The sequence below is a fragment of the Anneissia japonica genome, unplaced genomic scaffold (genome assembly GCF_011630105.1).
Source record: "Anneissia japonica isolate Jap-2015-1 unplaced genomic scaffold, ASM1163010v1 scaffold640_len1575945_cov177, whole genome shotgun sequence".
Lineage (NCBI taxonomy): Eukaryota > Metazoa > Echinodermata > Crinoidea > Comatulida > Comatulidae > Anneissia > Anneissia japonica.
In genome coordinates this window covers 761,108-774,109 of record NW_022684376.1, presented here as the reverse complement: position 1 = coordinate 774,109, position 13,002 = coordinate 761,108, and the positions used below count along the sequence as shown (strand labels likewise).

The 13,002-nt window shown below is 31.9% G+C and overlaps 1 protein-coding gene across 1 annotated transcript; it reads right to left on the bottom strand.

Moving 5' to 3' along the window:
- Positions 1–10,659: 10,659 nt before the first annotated feature.
- Positions 10,660–11,232, bottom strand: LOC117105065 (protein RD3-like). Its single transcript, XM_033246083.1, has one exon. The coding sequence runs from the start codon at positions 11,230–11,232 to the stop codon at positions 10,660–10,662; it is 573 nt and encodes a 190-aa protein (XP_033101974.1).
- Between the last annotated feature and the right edge of the window lie 1,770 nt (positions 11,233–13,002).

Genomic DNA, 13,002 nt, shown 5'->3' with positions numbered 1-13,002 from the left:
TGTTTCCGTATTTTCTGTGAAATAAGTGGAGATTATTACAGTTTTCATTTCCTGTGTAATTTCCTTTGCAGTTACTTTTTTTGTGATTGCCTATCTCTCGGCACAGAGATATATTTAACATATGCATGTACATATAATGCAAGCCATGGTTCTAGCTCCATTGCCAACGCTGTATCCTGGTGTCTGCAAACTATGGGCTGCAGCCCAATTTTGGGCCGCAAAACATTTTTGAAAGGGTCGCGAAGTTGCCCAGGAGAAAAAAAAAAACTGCTTTATGGATATATAGCAAATATGCTGCATTTTTTACAAAATGTTGTCACTAAGGGAATGTCAGATAATGATGTAAAAATTATTGTACAGTATATACCTTAAGACTAGATCATGGAGGTAATTTTCATGATCTGAACTGTGGTATCAATTGTTGGTCCCTGGTGCGGCTTGTCCGAGGCTTGACGTGTATCTCAAGTAGGCAATGAAATCAAAAGTGGGCAGAACACTGCTATGCTGCTTCTGTAGCCTACTTGCTTATGTTTGAAAGACCACTTATGGTTGTTGATCTGAGTGGATGTATTGTTTTATCCTCAATACAAAAGGTTTTGACACATTTGGCATGTAGCCTGAAATTTTCCTACCAGGCATGAAACTTTAAAGTAGGCTAATATGACTCAAGTAGGCCTGTTATAACCACTCTGTTAGCAGACAAGATTTCAACAAGGGATCAACATCATAGTCCCAGGTTAAAATGACAATGACATACTTGTAGTGACCTGGAATGTGAAGTTGGATGTTTATGTTTTTAAAGAGGATCAGAGGGTTAATTTTAGACACATATTATGTAAATCATAAGTATTTCCACTTAAGACAACGATGCACTAATGTGGTGAGAGTGACAAAACAGTGGATTAGCGTTCATTTATCATCTCCCTTTGTTTATGTCCTTGTCACAATATAAAGCCATATACAGTAAATCACAGAATTGGCCTGGCTATAAATGCTGACCTGGAGCAATTAACTCAAAATGCATTGATAGTTTTTAAATGTAGGTTTAATGTATATTATAATGTTTTATACCATCTTATCAAAAACACTGAATTAAACACCAAATAAAAAAAAAGGTTCCAACTTACCAAATAATAAGGAAAGAAAAGAAAAAAGAAGAAAAGAACATAAGAAAAACATAAGCTATGTTATGATATTAAGCAGAAAGAAAAGGAAAAGGAAAGAATAAAAGAACAGAAAGGTTACTTTTTAAGTCACTGCACTTTGAACCCCCATCTTTAGGTGAAGATATGTACAATAACAATCCTAATATTTATTATTTCAATGTGACATTGATTTAAATGTGTATGAGCATGCTAGTTGGAAAAAATGATGGATAAATCTTACATTTGTAACTTAATATGAATATTAACTAATCAATATAATAATGCGGTACAGAGACTCAATTTGCTAATTAAAAATTTGTAACTGAAAAGTGTAATAATATTCAGTTACATTTGTAATAATATTCCGTTACATTTGTAACTTAATATGAATAATAACTAATCAATATAATATAACAATGCAGTACAGAGACTCAATTTGCTAATTAAAAATTTATAACTGAAAAGTGTAATAATATTCAGTTTATATTGGGCAGCATTCGTCACAAGGACAAACTTTACAATTTATAGAGGGCGCCATAGTTGTATCATGATATTTGACATATGAAGCAAAATGAACAGAATGTTATATGCTACCCATATCATCTAAAAATGTCTAATTATTTAACTTTTGCTCTCAGGCAAATCTATTTATTAATTGTTTTGTGAAATACTTATTATTTTTACCTCTGGGCTTTCCTACTCCTAAAATTCAAGAACTTAAGTAAATAATAATAACAATTTTTTTCAATTTAATCTTCTAATTTAAAGATGAGTGTCTGGTATGATTTTATTATTTATTCATATTATTACAGTATTAAATATTTATAATATAATGTTTGTTGCTCTTTGTTTTGCCAAATGTATACATGTTAAGTGTTACTGATTTTATTTATTCCCATCCATATACAAAATAAATAAAAAAATTAGATGAAATTATTCTAACATTTTTAGTGTACCTATGGAAAAGCATAAATATTTTTAGTCCATTCATTGTTAGAATTCCTTCATGTTCATGTTATTATTGAGGCATTTTCCTGTAATTTATTGGGACATGTTAACATCTTAAGAATTGGTGGTGCCAGGATTTGCCCGACAAAAGTTAAGCTCTCTGACGATGTATGTCTTACAATATCTGACAGAGACTGACAGACCAATGGTGTACCCCTTTTTGAGGGCTTAGGGGACTTTTTAGCTATATTCTTAGATGTTTTAGCTTGTATCATGGCCTTTTTTTGTCCAACAAGTGATGACCGAGGGAGTTTGCTTGATGCACATAATAAACATATAAATTTATATCTGATGATACAATTATTTGATTGGAATATTTGTGACATGTATTAGAAGACACATTTATGCCAATGTTACAGTATTATCATGAAGAGAAATGTCTTCCTTAAAGGTGAAATATAAAAGACAAACTTGCCTTTTAGAATCACCCAACCACAGGTCAATTGTTGTAATTTACTGCATTCAGATAAAGTATTAACAAATGTATTATGTAAATTATGTTAATGCTATTATTTATTTCGCCAGCAAATGAAAAGGCTGGATTTTTCATTACCAAGTTACAGTAATTTAAGACATCTCGAATAAGGTAACATGACTCTATGCTGCCAGTATGCTATATAAAATTATGCATTATTAGTAATAGTAATGAAAATTTGTTGTGCGTCGGTATCCAACCGAAGATATTCTCACAGCGCATTGACATGACACTGCACTTCAAAGATTAAAAGCATTATTAATGCTGATGTTGTTGTTGTTGTTGTTGCTGTTGTTGCTGCTGCTGTTGTTGCTGTTGTTGTTGCTGCTGATGATGATGATGATAATGCTCTAATGTTTTTTTTTATGCAGAACTCATAAAAAATAAAGATAAAAGGCCTGGTACAAATCAGGTGCGGATGTAGAGGTGGGATGGGCCGCCTGCGGAGTGCCCCCCTCCAAACAAAATAATTGATCGCCCAAAACGCCTCAGAGGTTTTTTCAGGCGGGGTATGCCCCTGGACCCTCTAGGGTATGTTTCGATCGGGCCGCTTTCGGCCCCCTTTCAGACATCTCTGGATATGCCCCTACAAATTCCTGTAATATTATTATTAATATTTATAGGATTATTATTGTAGAAGCACTAAGCTGTAATGTATTTTCTTGTTGATGCTATTTTTTTATACTGTAATTGTAATTATTATAAATCAATAAATTTAATGGAAGCGAAGTACTCTTGAAATTATTGACATACATTATGTGGTATAACTAAGCCTACATTGATTAAAGATTAATTATTCATTTGACAGAGTAAAAATATATACTGTCTCAATGAGCATAGGGCAAGTTACAATCTCTAAAAATTTACCCAAAAGTAAACAAGTGAATGACATTAGTAAAAGAAAAACATTGTTCAAGACAAAATAAAATTTAAATATTGTCAAAAACCACAATTTAAATATACTAGATAGAGTAAAAAATATTAATCATCTACAATAAATAAGCATTAGCATGAGTTAAATATAATGAAGGACACAGCTTTTTTGACTTTATAATAATTTAAATCCAAGTAATTCCAGTTTTCTCTTAGGCATATCTCTTACAACTCTCTGTCATGTTGTAACTCAATCCACCTACACTATGAAAATGTCAAGAGAATGTAAAGTACTGTACATTTATAGCTACAAAACTGAGGATCCTGAAAAATAATTGTTTTTATTGCGTTATTTATAGTACAGTTACCATGTAAAGTAAATAAATTTGTTTATATTATGTTTTTGCTTTACTAACAATGTATGTTGATTTTACATATGTCAATCAATTTCCACATAATTTTCCACGTAATCTTCGAGCGATCACTAATTTGACATAGTGTGTGAGTATTTTTAGCATCTCTTGTGCAAAAATCTAAAAAAAAAAGAGAATATTCTGTTGCCTGGGGCCAGTCGAAATGCTCAAAATGAATCTAACAAATCTTGCCTCTATGAGATAACAAAATGAAGGACTGGAAAGACAAGGCAATGCTGAAATAATTCAGCATAATATTTACACTTCATCACTCTAATGAAGGCGTATTTAATAATAATGAACTCAAGTTCGTCAACCACAATCAATTTATTTATCAAATCAAGTTCATTAGCGCGCATACTAGCAAATCATTCTCATTATGCGCAGCTAATACACACGTACAAATATGATTGATCCAATCACAAAGAAACACTTTGATTGAAATTTATATTACTGTATATATAAAACATGTTGACTGATTTATAAAGAGAATATTGTCAAGTTATTTTAGACAAGAAAATGGTAGCCTTAGGAGCCATTATTATTTCAATTATTTTTGGGAAATAATGGCTCTTTCAGCTTCTATAGTGCCCACAGAACTTTAATTGCTACAAGATATGATGACCATTTCTATGGTATGGATACTCAGAGATCAAATGACTCCAACAGGGGGTCTGAACTGAGGGTGGGGTTGGGGGGAGGGGGTTGCAATCATGTTTGTCCTCCAATTAATATCCAGTGGTGAAACAAGAAGAAATTACTACAGATATTTAGAAACTTGTGCACTATTATTATTATTATTATTATTAATTATTAGTTTGTCATTGTTGTTATTATTATTATTATTATTATTATTATTATTATTATTAGAGATTAGAGATATTATTAGAGATATTGTTGGATTTGTCCTTTAGTGCACAATATTGTTTCAGTGCCAAGCAGGTGTTTTTCTTTATTGCTGAAAAGTGGAGTTTCCTTCTTCCGTTCTGCCGGGTAAAATCAATTACTTTAGGTGACGTTTGTAGACTAACCTACACGTACCAACATCTGCATGTCGCGACGCTCGAGTTTTACTATTCAGCGTTTTTACTATATTTCTAGGTTTCCTATTTGTATGTTAAATCGGCTCATGTCTCAGCCACAATATTTTGAGGCCAATATTATTTACGAACGCAGTTAAACTTTACTAGCCTATTTCAGCGTGATAATTATTACATTTAGGCGATGCTTGTTGTAGACTGGCATACAGGGTACCAACGCTCGTTTTTACTATGTTTCTACGTCAGCTCGTCAGTGTTCTAATATAGACAATGGGTCATGTCTCATATTATTTGTTATATTTTTATTATTCATTATTTTCACTTTCACTCGCATAAATAATTTTGTTTGAAGAACATTTATATGCAGTTGTACTTCGCGGCACTTCACTTGCAATTTCTAGTTCTAAAGTTTATATTTAGCACCTAACCTTGATAGGCTCTTGTGAAATCATACTGCTAGAATTCCTATATACCCAGTATTTTTGTCATGATTTTTCCTGCTGGTGGAATTCAACCCTACTTTTGGGTAATTTGAATATATCTAATAAAATATACACCATGGTATAGCAATACACAATATGTTAGAGTCAATGGGAACTTCCATCCTGGCTTAAAATGTGGGTTAAATTATTAATTATTTCTAATAGGAAAATTATCTTCTTGTGTTGAACCAATTAGTTGTTTACCTTAGCAACATGGTTTTAGCAGCTACATACGGTCACATTCTTCAGGCTAATGAATCCTTTGGATGAGCTTGGGGGATTCATGCACAACATTTTTTTGGACAAAACTAGTTGATGCACTCACACACTTGAGGCGTGAATGATCTGAAGTCATCAAATGGTTCATTAGCCTGACAAAAGTTGAGGCAGTTGCTTAAATTGTTACCTAGGTAGTGACTAATTGGTGCAACATAAAAGATAATCTTTATTTTATACGCTATGAAATTTAGAAGCATTCTTGATGTATTAGCTCAAAGTAAAAGTCTACTTGTCGTAAGCCCTGGGTATGTGATGTTCCCATGACATTCTTTGTATTAAGTTACTTAATTCAAGCTTCTTACGTCAGAAGATTTTCTTCTAAGAATCTGAGTAGTAAGCCTAATTTGCTTCATGAAAGGACTAACCTTTCGAGTAGAGAAAGAAGAAGATTTTCTTTTCCTTTTTATAACTTCAAATTTTCTCATGATTGGGACACAGGTATTAACAAGCACTCAATCGATAAAATTAGTCTTCTTCCAGAAGTGACTTCTTCAACTTGGGGCCCCTGCATTTCTGAAAAATTTCAAAATTCTGACAATTCAACATTTTTTGTGTCTACTGCCCCAACAGGGTTGTCACGCAACTGTAGACCTTTCTAATTCCGGTGGAGGTCATGTGTAGGTGGATATCTAAATTTAGGTATTGGTTTAGTAGTAACAGCATGGAGGAAATCAGAACAGTTGTCCTGGTAACAGAATAAGGATATCACTGTCACTGAAATCTATCTATTAACAGGAAATACCATGGTGTACTGTAGTGTATACAATGAATAGGCAATTATACACGAGAGTATAATATCAACACCCCCACTTACTCTCATGATGATAAACCATTTAAATCATTAATCATTTTCCACATCATCGTTTCTATAGAATTAGGCAGGAGACACACGCTCCTGCTGGGAGCTTTTTTTTTTTTTTTTTTACTCTGTCCTGATGCACATGATGCACATCTTTAATTTTTCAAAGTATGTTTGTATTTTTGTTTTTCTTTGAAGGGTCATCTTTGATGAATTGTTATTTACACACAATTTCGCCTTGATTTGTAAAATGTTGTTTTAGTAAATAAAAAAAAAAAGAAAAAGAATATGCTCGCTTATATCAGGAGATTTTTACCAAAAAAAAAAAAAATGTTACACTGCATTTAATAGCATGCCATTCTAAAAATAATAATGATGCATTCTTGGATGATTGATGATGTAATTAGTTCTTCAATCTCTCTAAAGTGAAACCAGCAATTTAAATTATCCTAGTGAAATCTAGAAAAGTAATTTCATTTCAACAAACCTAGCTGTTAATGCTGGTTGAACTTTGATGTAAGCGCCAATTTACGTTTAAACATGTTCACTTTAAGGATCGTTACGCATTAATGGATATAAATTCCTGACACCGCATTGATTAATCAGATGCTTGTAGACCAGCAAGTATTGATCAATATTTTCATAGAAAGCCGTCTTTTACGGGCATGATCAATCCCAAACTCGTTTTATAAACACCGCAAATGATATGCAAAAGATATAATACATCAGATGACTAACTTACGGAGGTAAACATTGAATGACAAGACATCAATCAATTTAATATTCATTTATGGAACAATGCAAAGTTCAACCACCTTTATAGTTGTATATCATCAGCAAAAAATGTTGTCTAGACTCGCTCACACATTTACCAGTATAGATTAAATATTATAGATTTCTGGTAAAATTGAGAATTATTTTTATTTTTTGTAGGATGATATTTTTTTGAATAAACATTAGTATTGTTACATTAAAAACATAGAAGAAAACAGTTTCCTCCCTAAAAATAGCTGGTTCGTTATTCAACAACTAGGATGTATTATAAAAGATATGTTTATTCCAATAACTAATCCATTATTTTTAAAGAAAATAACAATAATAATAATACTAACTGTATTTTTATAAAAGTTAATACATTATTGACAGTATTACATAAAAAACTACAATACTTATTTTTAATAATTATTAAATTTGCAAATTTATGGATATAAGACATTTTGTATATTATATAACAAAATGATTAACATATGAAAAACAATAATACTGAAAATAAAATATTATTAATTTTTACTGTGTTGATTAATACTTTTAATTAATATACAATTAATTAAAGCCATTACAACAAAAGCCTAATGAGGAACATTACAAAATAAAATCTGCGTCAAGTCCGGTCCAGACTATCAAATCTTCTTTGACAAAAACATGTGACATGCCTAAATATGGTCTTGATGACATCACATCATGACCATATATAGGCACATCATGACTATATTTGGGCATACAATTTGAATATTTGATAGTCCAGACATAGCTTAATATGATCAACGGGATGCATTCAAGTGGAAAAATTTTGCATGACAGACCAAAGTTTCTAGCATATATTAAAGAATGCTAAATCAAATAGTATTGATAAAATTGTATACCGTAAATTGCCTATAGGATGGTTTTAGGACAAGTGAACTTATTGATTTCTACCTTGGCAGATATGCACATTGTGAAACTTTTCGTGGAATTATTTCGTAATCTAAAATGCTCTTATGACTAATCGTTAGATCGTGCACGTTCCCGCTAAATTCATGTCACGTTGGCAGGAATTAATTGGTTTAGTATTGCATCACTTTATTCATAAGAAATTGAAGATGCTTTTAAGATAAAGAGATGCTTTAAAAATAATCTTTGTGAGTATATCTGTAAACACCAAAGCTGGCACGTCTTTTATCACATCTTTAGTGTCAAGATGAAACTGTTGTTGAAAGTTGCGACGACATCACTGTAGTATATTACTTGTTTATAATATAAAACCACTTTGCTCATCTCAATTAAAGCACAGAACAGTTTTTGACAACAATGTATTAAAAGCAGAACAAAAATTCTATATTTACATTGCACCATCTTTTAGATTTTATTCTGAGACATATTTTAAACTACTGTACATCTAAAGGCTGACATTTTCCACTAGGCAGATTTATTTCGCGGGAATCAAAACTTTGGTTTGCTTCCTGAGCTCTGATTAGTGGCGCATTTTTTTGCTCTGCAAAATGTAGAAACAGCTTGAACTACTAATATCACTGAAGTGAAAAATTCTGATAGAAATGTGAATGTGTATGCGGATGATGAACCGATGCTTTTGATTCGTGCAAATAAAATTGCCTAGTGGAAAACAGCCTAACACTGTATCAAGGCCCTTAGTTGTGTATAGCACCTATTAAATCTTTCACAAAAAGCTGTTTAACAATTTAAAATTTTATATAGTTAAAAAAAAAAATTCAAAATAGCAACAAAAGATCCTATTGGAAAAAGTAAATTGAAACTATTTAAGGTAAGAATTTTGTTAATTACCTTCCTTCAAAAACCTGCCTTCCCTCTTTAATGCTGGTTTCGGATAAAAATATATACATTTTTCTAGTATGTCAAATGAAGTGAAGGTTTTTCATGCCCACAGGTGACATGAAATCCCCTAAATAATTTCTCACAATTATATAAATATAAAGCATCAAACCAAAATACTAAACTGTTTATATCGCAACACCGCTTTCTTAATATATGAACACACAATAGCATCTCACACACTTACATTTTTTTATTCATCAATAAAATATTATATTTTACATTTTGCTAAATGAGAAATTTATTATTAATTTTTTTTTTCTGTCCTCTGAAAAGTCTTTTAAAAATGTGACCCACTCTAGCAAAAACAGGCTCTTATTTTTAAAAAAAATCTAGAGTTAGCTAATAATTGATGCAAAAAATTGTTAAAAACAGATAAAAAAGGGTGAAGATAATAATTTATATTTTCAGTCCAACAACATACATTAATATGGTCAATACACAGGAATTTTAGTGGATTTGAAAACTTTGATTTTTCACAAGCGCCTGGTTTTGCCATACACATAAAAACATGTTTCTGTCAACAAACTTGTCATCACTTGTCATTTGTTGACAGTGAAATCTGGGGCGGAGTGGAGGCGGTGCGATCGCACCCCTAAATTGTACGAAAGTGCAATTTCTGGGTCCACATTCTCTAAATTTTTTGTGGTGTTGACTCTCACGCACCGTCTACCACTAAATCATGCATCTGCCCCAGGAAATACAAAGGAAGCTGCCTAAAAAATTCAGAGGGAAGGATTGTTTGGCCAAAATCTACATCATCATGTTTTCTGTGACAAATAAAATTTGGCCATACATGGGGCATGATGATGTCATATTACCCATATATGGCCAAATCACATTACCAAACCTTTTACCTTATTTATTTGAATAAACGCCAAGGGTGTTTTTGTTGACAAGGGTTAAATACGGTACTTAAAAGAAACATCTGTTATTTTATATGCAATATAGTTATAGCACAAATATTGCATTGTACTTTTTTACAGGACATGGAAGAAGAAATATTCACAAATTTCAGTTCTGTTAAAGCTAGCTTAAAGCTTTTAATATTTAATGGATAACAACTATTAAACCCTACAAATCCTTAGGTTTTGTGAAAATAAATGGTAGTAGAAATTTTCAGCTAAAAATATGTCTTCCAAAGTTGCTTTGTGAAGTAACTAGCCTAAGCATTTCATGTTTTTTTCTGTTTTTAATCAGAAATATTAGGTTATGATCAGCTGAAAAAGTTATGATAACCAGGGGCTAGCTGTGCAGGGGTTTTTAGGCATAAATGACCACTTAGTAGATACAATAGTTGCCAGGCCGGATCTAATGGGGGGGGGGGGAGACTACGAGGCCTTCCTGTTCTGCCTCTACATTTTTAAATTTCAATACATGGATAGGATAATACATGGATAGGATAAAAATAGATTACAAATAGATCTGCAGTAACAAATCAATTTCAAATGGTAAAATAATGAAGCAAGCAACATGGCACTTATAGAATATCAAGTTCATTCGCCTGGGCCTCTGATCATGAATCATCAATTTTAATGTTAGACAGGTAAATCATCAACATTGTTACAATAAGTAATTTGAATAGAATTTGAATTGAAGCACTCCTGTCGTCTTCTAGGTTCGGTTGGTCCTTCTGATGGATCATTCACAGGTGAGACTCGTCTAGTATTTGATCTAAGAGATACAAAACTAGATGATCTTCGCACCAACCATTCGGAAAAACTTTCTTCCTTGTTTCGTTCCTGAAGCACTTGTTTTATCACAGATATCATTATTAATGCAACTTCTTCAAGTGGTGGTCTTCGTGTCATTAAAGTGCGAAATCGCAAAATGATTTGTCTCGTTTCTGATGGTTTCACAGAGAGGCACAATTCCTCAATTTGTAGTTTTTGCAGGACAGGTATTTGATAATGTTGTATTGTCCGGTTTGCAAGCCAAGAGTAATCGGCCTGATACGAACACTTGGACGCTTTTTCAATCGCTTCTTTCTCCTGTTTCTCCAATTCTTCAATATCTTGAATTTGCTGTTCTAACTCTGTAATTAGACAATCTTGTACGATTTCAACATCACTTTTTGAAGGAAGTTTTTTTTCCACTTTGAACAAATTCATAATGAACCAGAGGGTTTTCTAGCCATCATTAAGAAACTTGACTTCAAATAGCTCTGTAAAGAAAAAAAAAGGGTTCGAAAAAGAAAACATGAGTGTTAAACTACCGCTATAAACCTTTTAGTCAAACAATCAGGTGCAGAAATGATTTACGGGCTTGCTACATGCTCCATCAATCAAACGATAAATCGTTTCATTTATATGGCGCCATTCCAATAGTCATTTCATGTGGTGCCGTTAAAGCCAAGCACGTGATAGATAAGTTCCATCAAACAAATCTAATAAAGAATGACAATTAATCATGATATCGTCCCTTTTATATCGAAGTGACAAATGTCAACATTTAAAAGAATCGTTAGCAATGAGGCGAAAAACAATTTAATGAAGAGATTGAATAACTAAACATTATTTCTAATATTACAGATTTACATTGTTTCACTGTAAAGCGCTTTGTAATTTTAAGTTAAAAGCGTTTATATTATTATTTTGCTATGACTAAACGAAAAACAGAATTTCTATCAAAATATTCAATTTCAAGATGAATTGCAAGCTTTAAATGATCCAGTTTAATGTTTTTCTAAAAGCTCACGTTTGTCATTCGAACCATTGCCTCAAAGGAAGATATATATAATCAAAATCTTCAATGTTACACGATAAATTAATTTGAAAGCAATATTCGTATCAGTTACAACCAGAGCTGGAATGTTTATGTTTTTCTAAATGTTCATGATATCATTTAACTCTGCTGAAGGGGAAGATGTAATCATGCCTAATGTTACACCACAAATTAATTTATTAAAAAGCAACATACTCATCAGTTACTTTACTAAGGCTAGATAAAGCGTATGATCACAACCGGCATTTGAAAGGTATTTTTCTTTTCGAGACAACTGTTAGGCTGTACTGTATATAGAGTGGCAGCAGGTAATATCATGATGCTGGAGTTATTTCATTAAAATAATTATGGTCAGAGGCACAACCATTTTTTCTCCAGGTCTGTACACTACATACCGGTATTACATTTTTTTAATGAATATTCATTAGTCATTTAAAACATCCCCATTTGAAATGTTACATAACAGATGGCTAGATGAGAAAATGTTAAATCATTGAAATAATTTGACAAGAAAAAAGGCATTTCCGTCCGTTCAATCGGCCAAAAGCAATATGTCAGCTTGACAGTACAAAGGACATTGTAGACTTACGAAAAACAATGACAACGAAAAGAGACGCTAATAATTGTAATATTGACACTCGAAGTGAAGGCAAACTAACATCATAATGAGTTAAATATTTTAAAAGGCAAACACATAACGAAGATAGTGTAATGAAGTAGTTGAATAAATGACAGCAGATAGAAAGCAATTTCAACTGAGCTTGAAACTAACAAGGAAATTGTAGATTAGGAAAAAACAGCAAAGAGAATTCATATGCATGCTTATATTCTCAATGTGACCGAGCAGAGGTAAAAATCAACTCTAAACATATATAAATTTTAGAAAATTCAATTTCAAACTAAACTTAAACAGTAGTCTTGCATTATATGACTGACAACAAATTTAAAAAAAATCATTTTTAATGGAGTTTTAAAAACAAACTACATACTGTGCAGAAAAACGGACAAATTAGAAAAACTAAAAATGTGCTTCTGTATTTTCTGACTTCAAAGGCAAATACATTTTTTTTTGCAATCACAACATATAATGAGTAGTCAGTAATCAGCCATTATGTGAATTGAATAATGATAACAAATGCACACTTGCATATTAAAAA

Excerpts from the sequence above, each read along its gene's own strand:
- LOC117105065 (XM_033246083.1), bottom strand. The coding sequence starts at position 11,232 with ATGAATTTGTTCAAAGTGGAAAAAAAACTTCCTTCAAAAAGTGATGTT.